This window comes from Squalius cephalus (genome assembly GCF_949319135.1).
Source record: "Squalius cephalus genome assembly, chromosome: 16".
NCBI classification, from domain to species: Eukaryota; Metazoa; Chordata; class Actinopteri; order Cypriniformes; family Leuciscidae; genus Squalius; species Squalius cephalus.
The window spans coordinates 32,079,412-32,094,262 of record NC_137137.1 but is presented as its reverse complement, the minus strand read 5'-3'; the positions used below and the strand labels follow the sequence as shown (position 1 = coordinate 32,094,262).

Sequence of the window (14,851 nt, the reverse complement as noted above, 5' to 3'; positions counted from 1 at the left end):
GTCGATGGGGTTTTAAATGAAAAACAGCTTTAACATTAACACAGTGGGGTTGGAAATCAGTTTAGCAGCTTTGCTTGGTACAGGTATGGTGTTTAATAGATTGTGATATTATCATAGCATATTTCCCCAAAGAAAGAAATCCTCACTTATATGCCACTACATCCCTGCCTGTTCAACAAGAATACAGCAGCTATTCTGGTGTGTTTGAGCAGAATCTGATTATGCTTCAATGCCCTTTAATAGTGGTCCTATGAAACAGAAAGTGCATATATTATTATAACTACACACACACACACACGCACGCACGCACGCACGCACACACACACACACACACACTTAACCATTTTGGCCAGAAACGGGGACGTCAAATAAAGAAATCAGAAAAACAAAGGGGGGACTGGGGGACTGGGGGACTGGGGATCTGATTTCATATGGGTGAAGAAGAAGAAAAAAAAAAAAAAGCTACTGTTTAAGTCTCAAAACTCAAAAGGCCCCTTTTCCGCTTGGGGCTCGATAGCATGAATTTTAGTTTGAAACCTTTCTAGCGATTATTGCATAGTTTGGTGAATTACTTTTAGGTTTGCAGATCATTTGGTTTAAGAAAAAAACAGTCATTCTGCCCCTCCGGTTCTTCTCTCTCATTACTCTTTGGGTCCAATTCAATCAAACTGCTGTATTATCACCACAGTACCAATATGGCGCCAGCGTTAGTTCACCATAAAACAAGCCGTTTAATGGCCAGGCTGTGTTTTTCAAAAGAATTAAGGGATGCAGATTGGTCATTTTAACGGTTAAAACGCTCAGTGGTGAAATGGCTTCTTTGCTAAGGAATTTATTTTTGGACGGGACTAGTCGAAAAGTGGTTTTGCGGTAGTTTGATTGGATTTGGCCCTCGCTCCTCAGTCATTCCCAAGCCAAACGCTGCCCTCCACTCCTTGCAAATCTGAACTTCCCCAAGAAGCACTTACAAAAGAGATCTTCCCCATTCACCCTGGGAGAAATAGGCCTTTCCGAAACGTTGTATATTGCATAGTGTCGAGAATGGCTCGGGAAAACACTTTGCCCCAAATTAACCGCTCGCGCATCGCCCTCCAGCGCTATGAAATACTGGATGTCAGTTACTCCGTTAAAGCTAACGATATACTCTATATAGCTGATTAACCCTGAAACTATACACAGCATGTGGCAATGCTCAATAAACTTTTGACAAAGTTTGTATTATAGTGGTCCCATATAACATTCGCCTGACTCATATGACCAGCGTGTTCCCCCATGACCAGCACAGAGTCATTACATGGGTCTTGTACAGTCAACTCAGAATGACTAAATAAAGTGATTGATTAAATAAATTTAAAACAGCTCCCAAAAACGGACGCCTAAGCAATTAAAAAGCACAATATCTGTAAACCGATGCTTGCTGAATGAACTAATATTGCCCACAGAAACGTAATAAAATAAACATTTAAATAATATAGTAAGAAAATAAATATTAATAAGTCAATTAATACGTTTTTAAATAGACATTTAGATTTTTTTTTTTTTTGTTTTTTTTTTTTGATTTTTTCTTTTTGTTTTGTTTGTCGTCTCAGCAATGCTGGGAACAGCGCGCTTGAACTCACTTCTGCATGTCATATTCACCAGGGAGTAATTTGTTCATCTGTCCAATAAGTTGGCCAAAATATGTGTTTAGACGTAGCGCTAACAGGGCTTCGAACTGAATTTCCTCTCAGAGTTTATTTGTACTACTTGAACAGATCATAAATAGAGAGACGATCTAAGAGTCAAGAAAATGTGGGGAAAAAAGCTAAAGAAACGAAGCCGAAGGAATGTGGAGAGAGGTTACCTCTCCCTTCCTGTGCATGTCTAACTCATTTTATAAAAAATGACTTGTCGTCCAGTGTGGATCGCTGACATCTACTGTTGCTGTACTCGATGCTTATGATTTACGGCGTTTGAAGTGAACTTCAGTTTTTTGGTATTTTAATGAATTCCTGCACATAGATCTTTAAAGATAGCTCTCACCAAATGGGAGAGTTTCACAAAAAGGCTAGTGGCAATTTGAGATTAACAGCTAGAGTAGTAGTAAAATATCTGTTAATAAATAAATAGTACACTCTTATTTCTATAACACATGCCAACTATTTCACATCAATGCTAGATTCAGTTTATATACAGATACATTTTCGTTGCTGTAATCTCTGTAAGATATATTTCATATACAAATGGCTATTTATCTTTTTTTTTCTTTCGTTTCTAGAGATATTTTCATGGAAATAAGTCTATCTAAGAGCTCTCTACATTATGGCCAGGATGACTCCCGCTAGATTTCACGACGACACACGGATCGGTCTGTAAACCAGGCCGAGTTCCCCTCGAAATAATGCGTAAAACGCTTTTCATCGAAAATGAAATGATAAACATAGAATTTGACATTCGAGATGTTTTCGCACTGGTGCATGCCTTTTTCCAGTTGAGAAGGAATGTGTCCCTGTATAGCCTTTGAAAATAAACCACTGTTTTGTCTTGATTTCTTTTTTGTGTGTGTGTGTGTGTGTGTGTGTGTGTGTTTTCACTTTGCGTTTGTGTATGTGTGCTCGATGGCTAAGTTTGGACTGGCAAATTGGTCTGAAGTTAAGAGCTGTCACCAATGTTGCGTTTCTTGCCAAAGAGATTGGAGGCATCTCTGTTGCGTAGATTTGGCTGGTGCTTGTATTCATGGGGACTGACAGACCACCGCCACCCACCACGAGTCTCCATTCCAGTAGGAACTGCAGCAGACGGACACGGCTTGTTCTGCAGTAGCTGGAAGAGCATGGTGATCTCGGGCCCTAATCGGGTCAACAGATTTGCCCTCACCAGGTCCACTGTCTCATCGTCACACTCCATCAGACTCTGCAGTAGTTTCCCATAAAACCTGCGGCGAGACAGAGAAAACTCACACTGAGCCGGGTGCGTCAACAAATTTGATGGTTAAGCTACATTAGAAAGCTGCATAATGCAGGGAATCTGAAACGAAAGAACGTGCTAAAATCGTTTTCAAATGACACAAATTATTCTTTTTTTTTATATTGGTTGCTGCCACAAAATCAGTGAATTTTTCTAGCAAGCTCATGACAGATAACGATGAAGTCATATACAATCTATCTCACTGGACACTTGCGGAGTTTGCACTATATATATATATAGTATTTTGGATGAGCAAATTCCAGTTAAATGTTCATGTTATATAATTTGGTTGCATGCATATGTAAGTTAATCTGACTGGTTATGTAAAATAGGCACATAATATTGTGAAATCGATCAATATACCCCTGAATCTAAGCAAATCGTAATCGTATAGCGGCTAAGAGAATCGTATCGTGACAAAACGACAGATTTAAACTCTTATCCCTTATCTGTTCACCACTGCTAAATCGTACACAAGCAACTCAATTAGGCCTTGGTCAATAATCCTTGTGAAAAACAAGTACACTTGAGCATACTCATTGTACTTAAGTGTGTTAAGAAACATGCAAGTGTACTCTCTTTAAGTTCACTTAAGTGGCCTTTAATTTGATTAATATTATATTATATTATATGCAAGTACAGGTTTTTTTTTAAATATACTTTTAAGATTTGAAGTACAATACAAGTGCACATTCATTACAAATAAAAGTACTTTTGCACAAGGGAATCCACCTAACTGATTCTTTAATTCACAAATTTAGCGTAATGGTAAGGTCAACAATCCTGAAACCCCTTCTGTGTTTTTGTATATACCATAAGAATCTTTTCATTCTGTTCAAGAGTCTTACCTGTTGGGAAAGTGGCTGGGTAGCTGAGCCACCTCCGCAATGGCTTCTGGGTTTGATTTGGCCACTTTACAAATGTCCAACTTGCTGTAACACTCCTCTTGAACCTCCGATATCATCCTCTGGAAGGTGGAACACCGTCTGACTGTTAGAAAGATCTTGGAAGTGATGCCATTGGCGATGCACTTCAAGCTTTCTTTCACAAAAGCCTTTCCCTGCAAAATGAACAGGAAACCACGTCAAGCACAGGCTTGAACGGTGACTTCAACTCATCTCATGAAACTGGAGAATTTAGTTTTAATTAAGTGGAACCTTGGGCAGTAACAAGTAGAAACGGTTCTCAAACAAGTCATTCTTTTGAACCAGTTCTTTTTGAGGAATCAGTTCATAAAGTAATTTGGTAATAAGAATTTGAGGTGCTTGAGGTGGGTGACAAACTAAGGCAACATTTAGTGTGGCATATTCTATATAAGACTAATCAATTAAGAATGCCATTTTAAATCACTCTGTAATAAGAACTTTTGAAAATAATAGCTCCCATCAGGCCTTTCAGAGTACAGTCCCATCTCTGTGGGATTCAGCAGCATTCATTTGACAGGATTAATCCAATCCTAGGTTCCTTACCCTTAGGTTCTTCCTGTCTGTGAATAGGCGTCTTTGACATCAATAGGATATTGTGTTTCCATCGATGAACTGATATATTTCTATTGTACTTTGCCATGAATTGTATACAAACACATACCTGAGTGTCGAATTTAGCAGCACTGTAGAGAAAGGACTTGCAGATGTCATGCATGCCATCTGTGTCACACGTTGAGTTTTCAAGACAGGCGAAGGCACCGCAGCCCACCTGGAGTGCACTGTTCAGGCAGCGTGCCACATCCGCTGCAAAAAGAAAACCACTGTTACATTACAAGAACCTAAAAGCATTCTTGACCACATTTATCCTTATTGTATTGTCAGTGGATCAAATCATAAATGACTGCAAAATCTTTTGGCAAATCCAAACCAGAAATAATTGGAAATACACATATGTACTCCAACCATGTATCCAACCATGTATCCATCCATGTATCCATCCATCCATCCATGTATCTATCCATCCATCCATCATCCATCCAACCATGTATCCATCCATCCATCATCCATCATCCATCCATGTATCCATCCATCCATCATCCATCCATCCATGTATCCATCCATCCATGAGTAATTCTCTTTGCAGTCAATGAAATAAACTAACTTCCTTCTATTACATGGATAGTTCAGCTTGTACACTCTCAAAGAACAGATACCTGGAGAAAAGCCATTTAGGGTTGTTGAGGGAGCAGTCTTTGGAGACTGTTTGGACTTCCAGTGTGGAAGTATGGGGCAGTTAATGCTGGAACATATTCTCATGGGAAATTATTTAAGTAGAAACACATTCTGTGTAGTACCGATGAACTTGTAAAACCATTTAGGCAAGATAATTAATTCCTCACCTTGCTTACAAGTGAACATGGGATCATTTTTAAGGGGACACATTCTCATTATCACCTTCCAGCCCACGGGATGTTTAAATACCATTCAGTCTGAGGGAACAGTTGTACAAACGGGAACGCTCCACGAGTACTAGGGTTTTATGTGTGACATGGTGAGAGTTTCCATTCAGTTCTGATATCAAGCCAAATTTCGTCTTAAAAGGACAAATAACAACAAACTTGACTAGCCACTTGACAACCTGAAATGTATAATAACTGAGCCAAGCATTGGCGTCATTTCTCCACTCCACTCTCTGCCATAAATTTTATGGGTATTCCAGCCATTTTTCTGTTCTTGGAACTGTGACCCAATGAATGAAGAATACCCACAGCAGGCCTTGAGGGGTTCTTGTAGTAGTCTGGGCATTCTGTGCCCTGTGTTTGCCCCTGTCGTCAGGGAGTGAGAGAGAGGGGTGTAGGGCATGTGTGCCACTCTATATTAGGTTCTGCTGACTGTCTCTTTTGGCACAAGACCCATTGTTTCCATTACCCTTACATGTGACAAGACAATAACGTTCAGCGGGGTGAGTAAAAGGCCCAAAACCACCACCTCCAACAGTTCCGCGCCAAAGACTATAAACATTTTGCCGCACAAATTCGTAGCCTGCGGGGCCGGGATCCCATGCCATGCAGAGAAAGAACCTCAAGGGTGTATGTGTGTGTGTCATAGAGACTGGTGTTGCTACACACTCACTTTTGTATCTGAAGAAAAAATAGGCTGTGTGTTGCTGTGTCAATGCTCCTGGCAAAAGGCAGACTTCTGAAATAACCAGAAACCCCCCAAATGTCATGCAGTGAATATGTCTATTGTCCAGAGGAGCAGGTTAGGGCAAGATCTCAGAAGTACATTCTGTTAAGGCCATTTTCTCAATCTGCACATTGATAGAATATTCCGGGTTCAATGTGAGCTAAACTCAATTGACAGCACTTGCGACAATGCTGATTACCACGAAAACTAAAATCAGGGTTACATTGAGATAATTACAATGAAAGTAAATGGGATCAATTTGTAAACAGTAAAGCACCACTATTATGTCAATTTAAGGGTTTAATCATCCAAGGGAATTTAAGGAGAAGCATCCAAGACAAAGATGATACTTCAATGAAACACAACTGAGAACTCTATTTAGTCTCCTGAGCTATGACAGAGTCACAAAAATGATAAACATCTTCGTTTTAATATCAAATACAGTTGTATCACTTTCCTACATTTGCTGTTGGTGTCAGGTCAAGTGACGATGAAATGTTTCCAGGACTGGCCTCTCTTATCAATGGAACAGTTGTCCTTGTGAATACATGACTAAAAGCCTCAAATTGTGCTGTGCTGTGCACAAACTCATGTGATCTAACCTGAGGTGTCTTGCTGACCCATGTCTTAGCCTTTGGGGTGCTTTTAGACTAGTTACCCATGTGAAAAAGAAGTGCACTCATAGTTCACTTAAAATCTTAAAAGTAGCCTATATATATATTTACTTACTGTACTAACTGTACTTGTAGATTAATACAAAGTGTCTATTTACACTAATCGAGTCAAGTCACCTTCATTTATATAGCTCTTCTAACAATATAGATTGTTTCAAAGCAGCTTTACAGTGATAATAGGAAATGAATGTAACAGAGATTGTTTCGGCTTTACAGCAGCTCTAGAAGAAAGTTATTGTCCAGCTAAAGTTAGTTTTGATTGATTCACTTCCATTGCAAAGATCATTAGTTATTAACTTAGGGTCATCTCCATGTAAACTTCAAAAATGTGAATCTGTGAAAACTGTGACGGTGTGCACATGCATATTATGTGTTTAGTCTATAGGTATGCGCGTTTGAATATGTGCGCAGGCGCGTAGTCTTTCTTTACAAATTGACATTGCCAAATTACCTGTCTGGCCAGATTCCCCGTCTACCTGTCTGGCCAGCATAATACATAATTTTTGTCATTTGTCATCCATGCGAACTGGAATCATTTTGATAATGTTTTATCTGGGGAAGTGAAGGGAAGAAGGCCTTCACAGGGGAGAGTCTAGTTGACACTTCAGGGCTGCATTGTCGTGTCTAGGCGCAGGTCCTTCATCAAATCTGGATACAGCCTGGATCCGGCGGACTGCGGTAAATATCGGGATAAACAGAGAGACTAATATTAGCGTAGACGCTATTCTTCTCATGATGTAACGACTCCGAGTACATCAGGTGTAATGAGAAGTGTTCCCGGTTCCGGCTGACCTAATTTATGCAGCCTAATATTTTAGGAGTTTAGTACTGGGGATCTAAACCATTTAGTGTTTTGTAAGTAATCAGCAATATTTTAAAATGTATATGATGTTTAACAAGGAGCCAATGCAGTGTTGACAGAACCGGGCTAATATGGTCATACTTCCTGTTTCTGGTAAGAACTCGAGCTGCTGCGTTTTGGACTAACTGTAGTTTGTTTATTAAGCGTGCGGGGCAACCACCCATTAGAGCATTACAATAATCTAGTCTTGAGGTCATTAACGCATGTACTAACTGTTCCGCATTTGTTATTGAGAGCATGTTATAATTTAGATATATTTCTAAAGATGAATGAATGTGTTTTTACAGATGCTAGAAATGTGATTTTCAAATGAAAGATTGGTATCAAAGAGCACACCCAGGTTCCTAATCGACGACAAAGACTTGACAGATCAGCCATCAAGTGTTAGACAGTATTCTGGGTATGACGTGCAGAGTTTTTTGATCCAATAATTAGTATCTCTGTTTTTTCAGAATTAAGTAGTAGGAAATTACTGGTCATCCAGTTATCAGCTATGCATTCCATTAATTTTGTGAATTGGTAAGTTTCGTCAGGGCACAAAGAAATATACAGCTAAGTATCATCAGCATAACAGTGAAAACTAATGCCATGCTTCCTAATGATATCTCCCAAGGGTAGCATGTACAGGGTGAAAAGCAACGGTCCTAGTACTGAGCCTTGTGGTACACCATACTGATCTTGTGATCGATATGACGTCTCTTCGTTTACTATTATAAACTGATAACGGTCAAATAAGTATGATTTGAACCATGCCAATGCTATTCCACTACTACCAACATAATTTTCGAGTCTATTCAAAAGAATGTTGTGGTCGATAGTGTCAAATGCAGCACTAAGATCTAATAACACTAATAGAGAGATACAACCACATTCGGATGATAAGAGCAAATCATTTGTAACTCTAATGAGTGCTGTCTCAGTACTATGGTACGGTCTAAATCCTCATTTAATAATTTTAATAAATATAATAATTTACACTCTATGTTATTATTGCATACCATTTAATGTACAACAACACTGCGAGGTGCAAATAGTGTCTGCCTCTATTTATAAGTATAAATAGCATCTAACTACTATTTACACTTATTGCAAAGAAAATGCTGCTTTTTTAACAAAGTGAAAGTAGAATCTATTGCTATTTTCACTTAGTGTAAATAGCAACTGACCAGATATTATATTACTGAAATAAAATGGCACTAATATGAGAGTTATAGAGTAAACTTTCACGACTGTTTAACACACTTAAGTCCACTTTTAAAAAATACACTTTGTAATCATGTCAAAACAAGTTTTACCTTAGAGAACGATTTAAATCATTATGTTTTAATACTCATTTGTTGTGCTTTTAAAGAAGTACACTTATTTTGTTGACTAACATACTTTAGTATGCACATGCAAATCACTTGATTATAATTTTAACTGTTGTGTGTTATTCAGTATTAAATTTAAAGTTATTATATTTTAAATGTACTAAATTCCAACTTCATTATTACAAAGGTGTAATTAAAAATATATTCAAATTAAGGCTGCGCGATTAATCGAAATAAAACCACACACAATTTGGCAAAGGCTGCGATTATTTTATGCACAGCTTGTCAGTGAAGTACAGCTCTGTGCTCAGTAGTAAATGCTGCTCCATCTGAAAGCCAGAGGGCGCTCTCAAGCAGAAACTCCAAATATGCCTGCCACAGAAGTAGACAATTCAAGTCATTCCAGGAAATCCCTAAGGGCATCGCTGTAGCTGAATAAAAAGAAGATTGAAACTCTTTGAATTTTTATTTTTATTTCTTGTCCTTTGTTGGACAGGAGGTTCATAAATGCTTTTCATGTTTGGAAAGATTTTTGGCGTGTTGCTTTTTCAAATACACGTTATAAGCGGCTTAAACTCGCAGTGATTTCAGATGGTTTGCTACTGATCACAGAGCAGTCCGTCACTGACAAGCTGCAAATAAAAAATAATCGCAGCCTTTGCGATTTCATAATCGCAACAAACCAAAACAGTTTAAGCGCGATTTCATGTTAATTGCGATTAATTGTGCAGCCCTAATTCAAATACATGACATACAGGTTTCAATAGAAAAATATATTTTAATATACTGTACCATAAATGCTTGACAGTACATTCAACAGTACACTCATACTGTCAAAACCATATTCCAAAGACGATATAAATAATTATGAAGTATAAAGATAAGTCCTATACTTAAGTGGATAAAAAAACACTTAAGTTCAACTAATTGCATTTAATATACATTTGCAAATAACATACATTTAAGTATCCAAATCATTACATTCAGTTATACCCTCTTTAATAAGGTATTTTTAATTCAAATGCATGATGAAGCCAAATTACACTGCATCTCCCAGGAAAAATACGGGGACCGTCATAAAACAAAGTTAAATTACTCGGATTTTGCTACTGTTATTGGATTATAAGAGGGCCTTTTTTGTATCATCAGACACCCCTCTAGACGTCATCAGTAACCTTACAGGGGAAAGTACGGTTACGGATGAATTGGGCCACAACGTTAAGGGGATGTCCCTTCACTTAAACTGCACATGGCTGGGAAGAGGTGTAAAATATGGGTTTGATATTGCATTTGATGCTTTCATAGAGCACTTATTGTATTGCAGTGGGAAAACAGGCATGATGATTAGATATATTGTGACTAATGAAACTTGAATACAGCTTGGCCTGCTCACTCTGATCATTTTGAGGGTACTGTGATGGGCCCTGACAGGTCAGGACTCATCTGAGATCCAGGAAAACACATCAATAGACAATGCGCAGTCTTGTGTTTGCTTTCTCTCTTACTCAGTCATGTATCATCAAGTGCTGTAAAACCTCAACTGGGTAAGTTATCAGAGCTCCTATGTACTGTTCTTGACAGGTGATATCACACACACAGACTAATAGGATGAATTGTTGGAATGAATAATTCATTTTCTACACTTGCATAGCTACCTGTTCAGATTTCAACTTGCACAGCGCGTGACCCTGACTTGAACTTGTGGCCCTGATTGTCAGTGTTCCACACCAGACTCAAATGCATGACTCAGCTGTACCTCGCAGATTTGGAGACGGCATTGCAATTGTTTTAATATTTCAAGTAGAGTTCAATAGTTTACGAATGTACTGTAAACTTACTGTAAATTTGCTTCATTGTTTTATGAACTTGATTCTTTTAAATTAGACAAACTTAAATTTAACTGAAACTGGGCTGGGATTCCTATTTCCCAGCATGCTTTGCCATGCCACTTGAAAGGAAGAATAAATGCTAAAATTAAGTGTTATATAATGTTTTTTGTGCAATATTAACATTAGGTGGGAGATTTAGTAGTGTTTAATGTTTTGCTATGCTAATTTAGACGAGTTTCTGTTATGTTGGGATTTTTGAAAGGGTTACCATCACGGTGACGAGTGGAGCATGAGCTTGGATTGAGAACAGATGTACGTTAAATGTTTTATCTTGTCATACTTATTCAGCAGTTGCTATGCTATGCTAATTATCTCAAAACATTGTTACCAATTAGCAAGTTAACAATTACTGAATTTGCAAGTTAAAGCGGGCCAAGTTTCCACTACTAAAAATATTTAAGTTGAGATTACATGATCATTTTAAGTTAAATGTGTGAGTACAAAATGAAAATCTGCCGGTTCTTCTTATTCAGGTTTTAATCACTCAACTTAATCACTATTTGAAGATCCCATTGGTCGTTTCATCAACGACACTGACACAGAGGAGCCTTAAAGTCCCCCTGTAGACGACAATTTTATCCCTTAAAACTCATCTTTGATCACCAAAATGACATATTTAAACATTGTTCTTTTTGGTTGAAAAAAAATCTTCAAGCCGTAAAATAGATTGAATGTAACTCTACACCCTTGCCTCACACGTTGATCTGATTGGTTACAAGGTAGTTTGTGATGTCAGAAACACCAGCAATTTCAAAACACATTTTTGAGACTGTCTTTGGTTCACTGCAGTTTTAAGGAGAAAATACTCAGCAATGGTGTTGACTTATGAATTTACACATGGTTTGTCTTAAAGCACATTAAAAACACCACATAGACATATAAACAACATTACAAACTTAATAAATTGCAGTTGTAAAAAAATTAACTCTATAAAACAGATCTCAATAAATATTTTGCAAATAAATGAAACATAAAAATAAAAAAACACCTTTTCTTTTTAGCAATACTCTTTTTTTTGGGAATATGCCCTACGTATTATGTTTTGTAAAGTATATACTGTTCATTTTGCTCTTTTGGAATTATTGGTGCACCAGTGTCGCTTTGTCTCAAAAGCACTGAGTCAGTACATGTCTCCCTGGCAACTAAGTACAACAGGAAGTTATGCAAATACCAAGTGGAGTTTGACAAAGGTTTTCACGTCCTGACCAGAGACAGAACGGAACTGAGCGTCCCACACCACACACAGATCCACTATTTGACACTTGGACAAGCTTTTCTCTGCAGCATATTAATTACTGACAAAGCAAGAACCCTTTGTAACACTGACACCAGATCTTCAGTTTCAATATAATGAGCAGTAAGTCAGAACATTTAGTCATCTGTAATTTGGGCCCTTTCAGGTGTACACGATGTCCTTTAAAGCATCCTAACTCCATTCAAATTAGAGTATACGAACCGCACACCCTCCAATTCTCTACCTGCATAATCTTTACACCTGCTGTGGGATGTTCTACACCTGTCATTTTCAAATAAACCAGAAGAGCTTGGTTAGCTGGTTCAGGTGTATTTGATGAGAGCTGGAACATGGATAGAATGACCTCACCGGGGAAAGCCTTTTATATAGTGAATCAGCTTTTCACAGAAAATGAGTAATGGAACAATGATGTATATCTATTTAGAAAGCACTGTAGAGATTAAATATGTAATGTTTGTGAAAATGTTCTTTTTTTATTTTTAAATTGTCCTCTATAAGAGGGTTTAATTGTATCACCCTTTGAGATTTCACTCTGGTTTTGTTTTGTCCATATTGAGATTTTGAATGTTCTACATTAAAAAAAAAAAAAAAAAAAAAAAGGTTCTTTATTGGGATTGATCGTTCCTTGGAACCTTTCCATTCCACAAAAGGTTCTTTAGATTATTAAAATGGGTAGCACTTTATTTTACAGTCCTGTTCCCAATGTACATATTATGCACTTATAGTAATCGCAACAACTGGGTATAGGTACTAACCCTGAACCTACCCCTAAACCTAACCTTAACCCATGTACTTACCTTATATTACCCAGTATTTTGTCAGGTAAGTACACATAAGTGCACGTACTGTAAAATAAAGTGCAACCTTAAAATGTTCTTCACACTAAAACATGTTTTTTTAAGAACTGTTCACTGAAAGGTTGAACAAATGGTTCTTCTGTAGCAATCCTGTGAAAACCCCCTTTTTGGAACCTTTGATAAATCTACCTGTCCAATTTGATGCCAGAAAAAGAAAAGAAAAAAACAACAACAACATTTTGTTTAACAGTAACCTGGTAGCCAGAACTTAGTGTAAATCAATACAGTGATGATATACCATTAAATTATATAATGTCAATACCAACGTTAAGCTATTAAAATATTTGCTACAGTAAACTGTGCTAATATGGAAGATTACATGATGACTTTAAGATCATAAAAACGGAAGAACTGTGGCTAATAATAACATTAAGACAGAACCAGTGTCACCCACACAAATGCAAAACACTATCAGAGTAACACACAAAATAATGCAATTATCACACAAGCAATAATGCTGTAATAGTGAATATCAGCATGACAAAGCCATACTGATATTCAGTACATTGGATGATTATGAGGATGCAATTATGCTTCTATAAATAAGAAGTTAAGATTAACATTCCACACAGAATTTGGCCAGTTATGTTTTTACATGCCAAATGCATGTTGGAACCCTCGGCAAACTGAAGTGCACCAGTTCTGTTATATAAAATACCAGCACTCTTGACATGGTCGACCAATCCAGATTGGAAAATCTAAACAAATGTGATGGATTGCATGCAGTGAATTTGGCCATTAATCTTCATTAACAGTAAGGAGATTCATACATTGTGCCATTAAAGTCTATAATATAGTACTTTTTTCTGTAAATAATAAGGTATGCGTTTATTGTATTGCCAAACTGAACACATTTTTCCTCTACATAGCCTATAATAATGCAATTCATACTTTTTCCTTAAAAGATACACGATTTTAAAAGTGTATGTGTTGCCTTGTTAAATGCATATTCTTTTAAATTATAGGGTGGCCTAATTCATAGATTTTACTTTTAATTTTACAGTAAAAGCTGTTGTCTTTAAAAGCTAGCGTTATGTGGTAAGGTAAGCAATTAACAGGTTTTTTTTTTTTTTTTTTTTTGCAGTAGCATTTCCCCCCAATGTAGAAACTCCTGCTTTTGAGGCTGAAAGCGACGGCGGAATCATCACCATCATCATTCACATTCATTCATCGCGCTCAATGCATCAAAAGCAGCTCATCATGAGATATGATGAGTCCTCGTATGCGGGTCAGAGGATGATGAACATGATATAGCTAATACATCTGTCACAGAGCAGGTCAATAGATGCGTTGGATGAGAGCTCATCAAAGAGGAGATGACAGCTCTCATATGATCTGACTACCCTATACACCAAGCAAAAGCCCAATGCACGCGCATCAGCACACAACCGGCTCATTATTCCCGAACGCTTCCTACTTACAGGGGCTGTTGTGGGTGAAGCGTGCTCTCCTGGGCGAGTAGGATTCGTTCAGATCCAGTTCATACGCGGAGGCGATGAGCACGGCGAGCAGCAAAAGTCCGGTCCTTGGCGGCATCTCTCACTAAATGACACTGGGGGGTTCTATGAAGGGCAATAAAAGAGGGTTTCCTTTAGGTGTTGCGCGGTGTGCGGTTGAGGAAATGCGTGTGATGTGGGCAGTATCATGAAGGCTCCGTCTGTCTGTCCGGCTGATCTCTTCAGCAGTTTCTTCTTCCAGCCGCGTGCATGACAGGAGCGCAGGTCGCGCTTTATATGTGCCCGAGCATCACGAGCTCGCCGCTCAGCCCAATCACATCACAGCAGGCGCTCTTACACAGCCACAGCTCAAACTTTCATTCATTGATCCGTAGCATTTAAATGGGCTTCTCGTATGGCGTAAAGTTTGCTGTTCCTTATGACTTGGGAAAGGTGATTGGGGAAAACGCACACATCCTCGCGCACTGTTGTTATATACAAATAGACAT

General features: G+C 38.0%; 1 protein-coding gene across 1 annotated transcript; it reads right to left on the bottom strand.

Moving 5' to 3' along the window:
• Positions 1 to 1,933: 1,933 nt before the first annotated feature.
• stc1 (stanniocalcin 1) lies at positions 1,934 to 14,612 on the bottom strand. The gene is made up of 4 exons (XM_079897541.1): positions 14,328 to 14,612; positions 4,534 to 4,676; positions 3,795 to 4,006; positions 1,934 to 2,914 (listed from the first exon to the last, which is right to left on the bottom strand). The coding sequence occupies exons 1-4, from the start codon at positions 14,440 to 14,442 to the stop codon at positions 2,632 to 2,634; spliced, it is 753 nt and encodes a 250-aa protein (XP_079753667.1). The 5' UTR covers positions 14,443 to 14,612; the 3' UTR covers positions 1,934 to 2,631.
• Between the last annotated feature and the right edge of the window lie 239 nt (positions 14,613 to 14,851).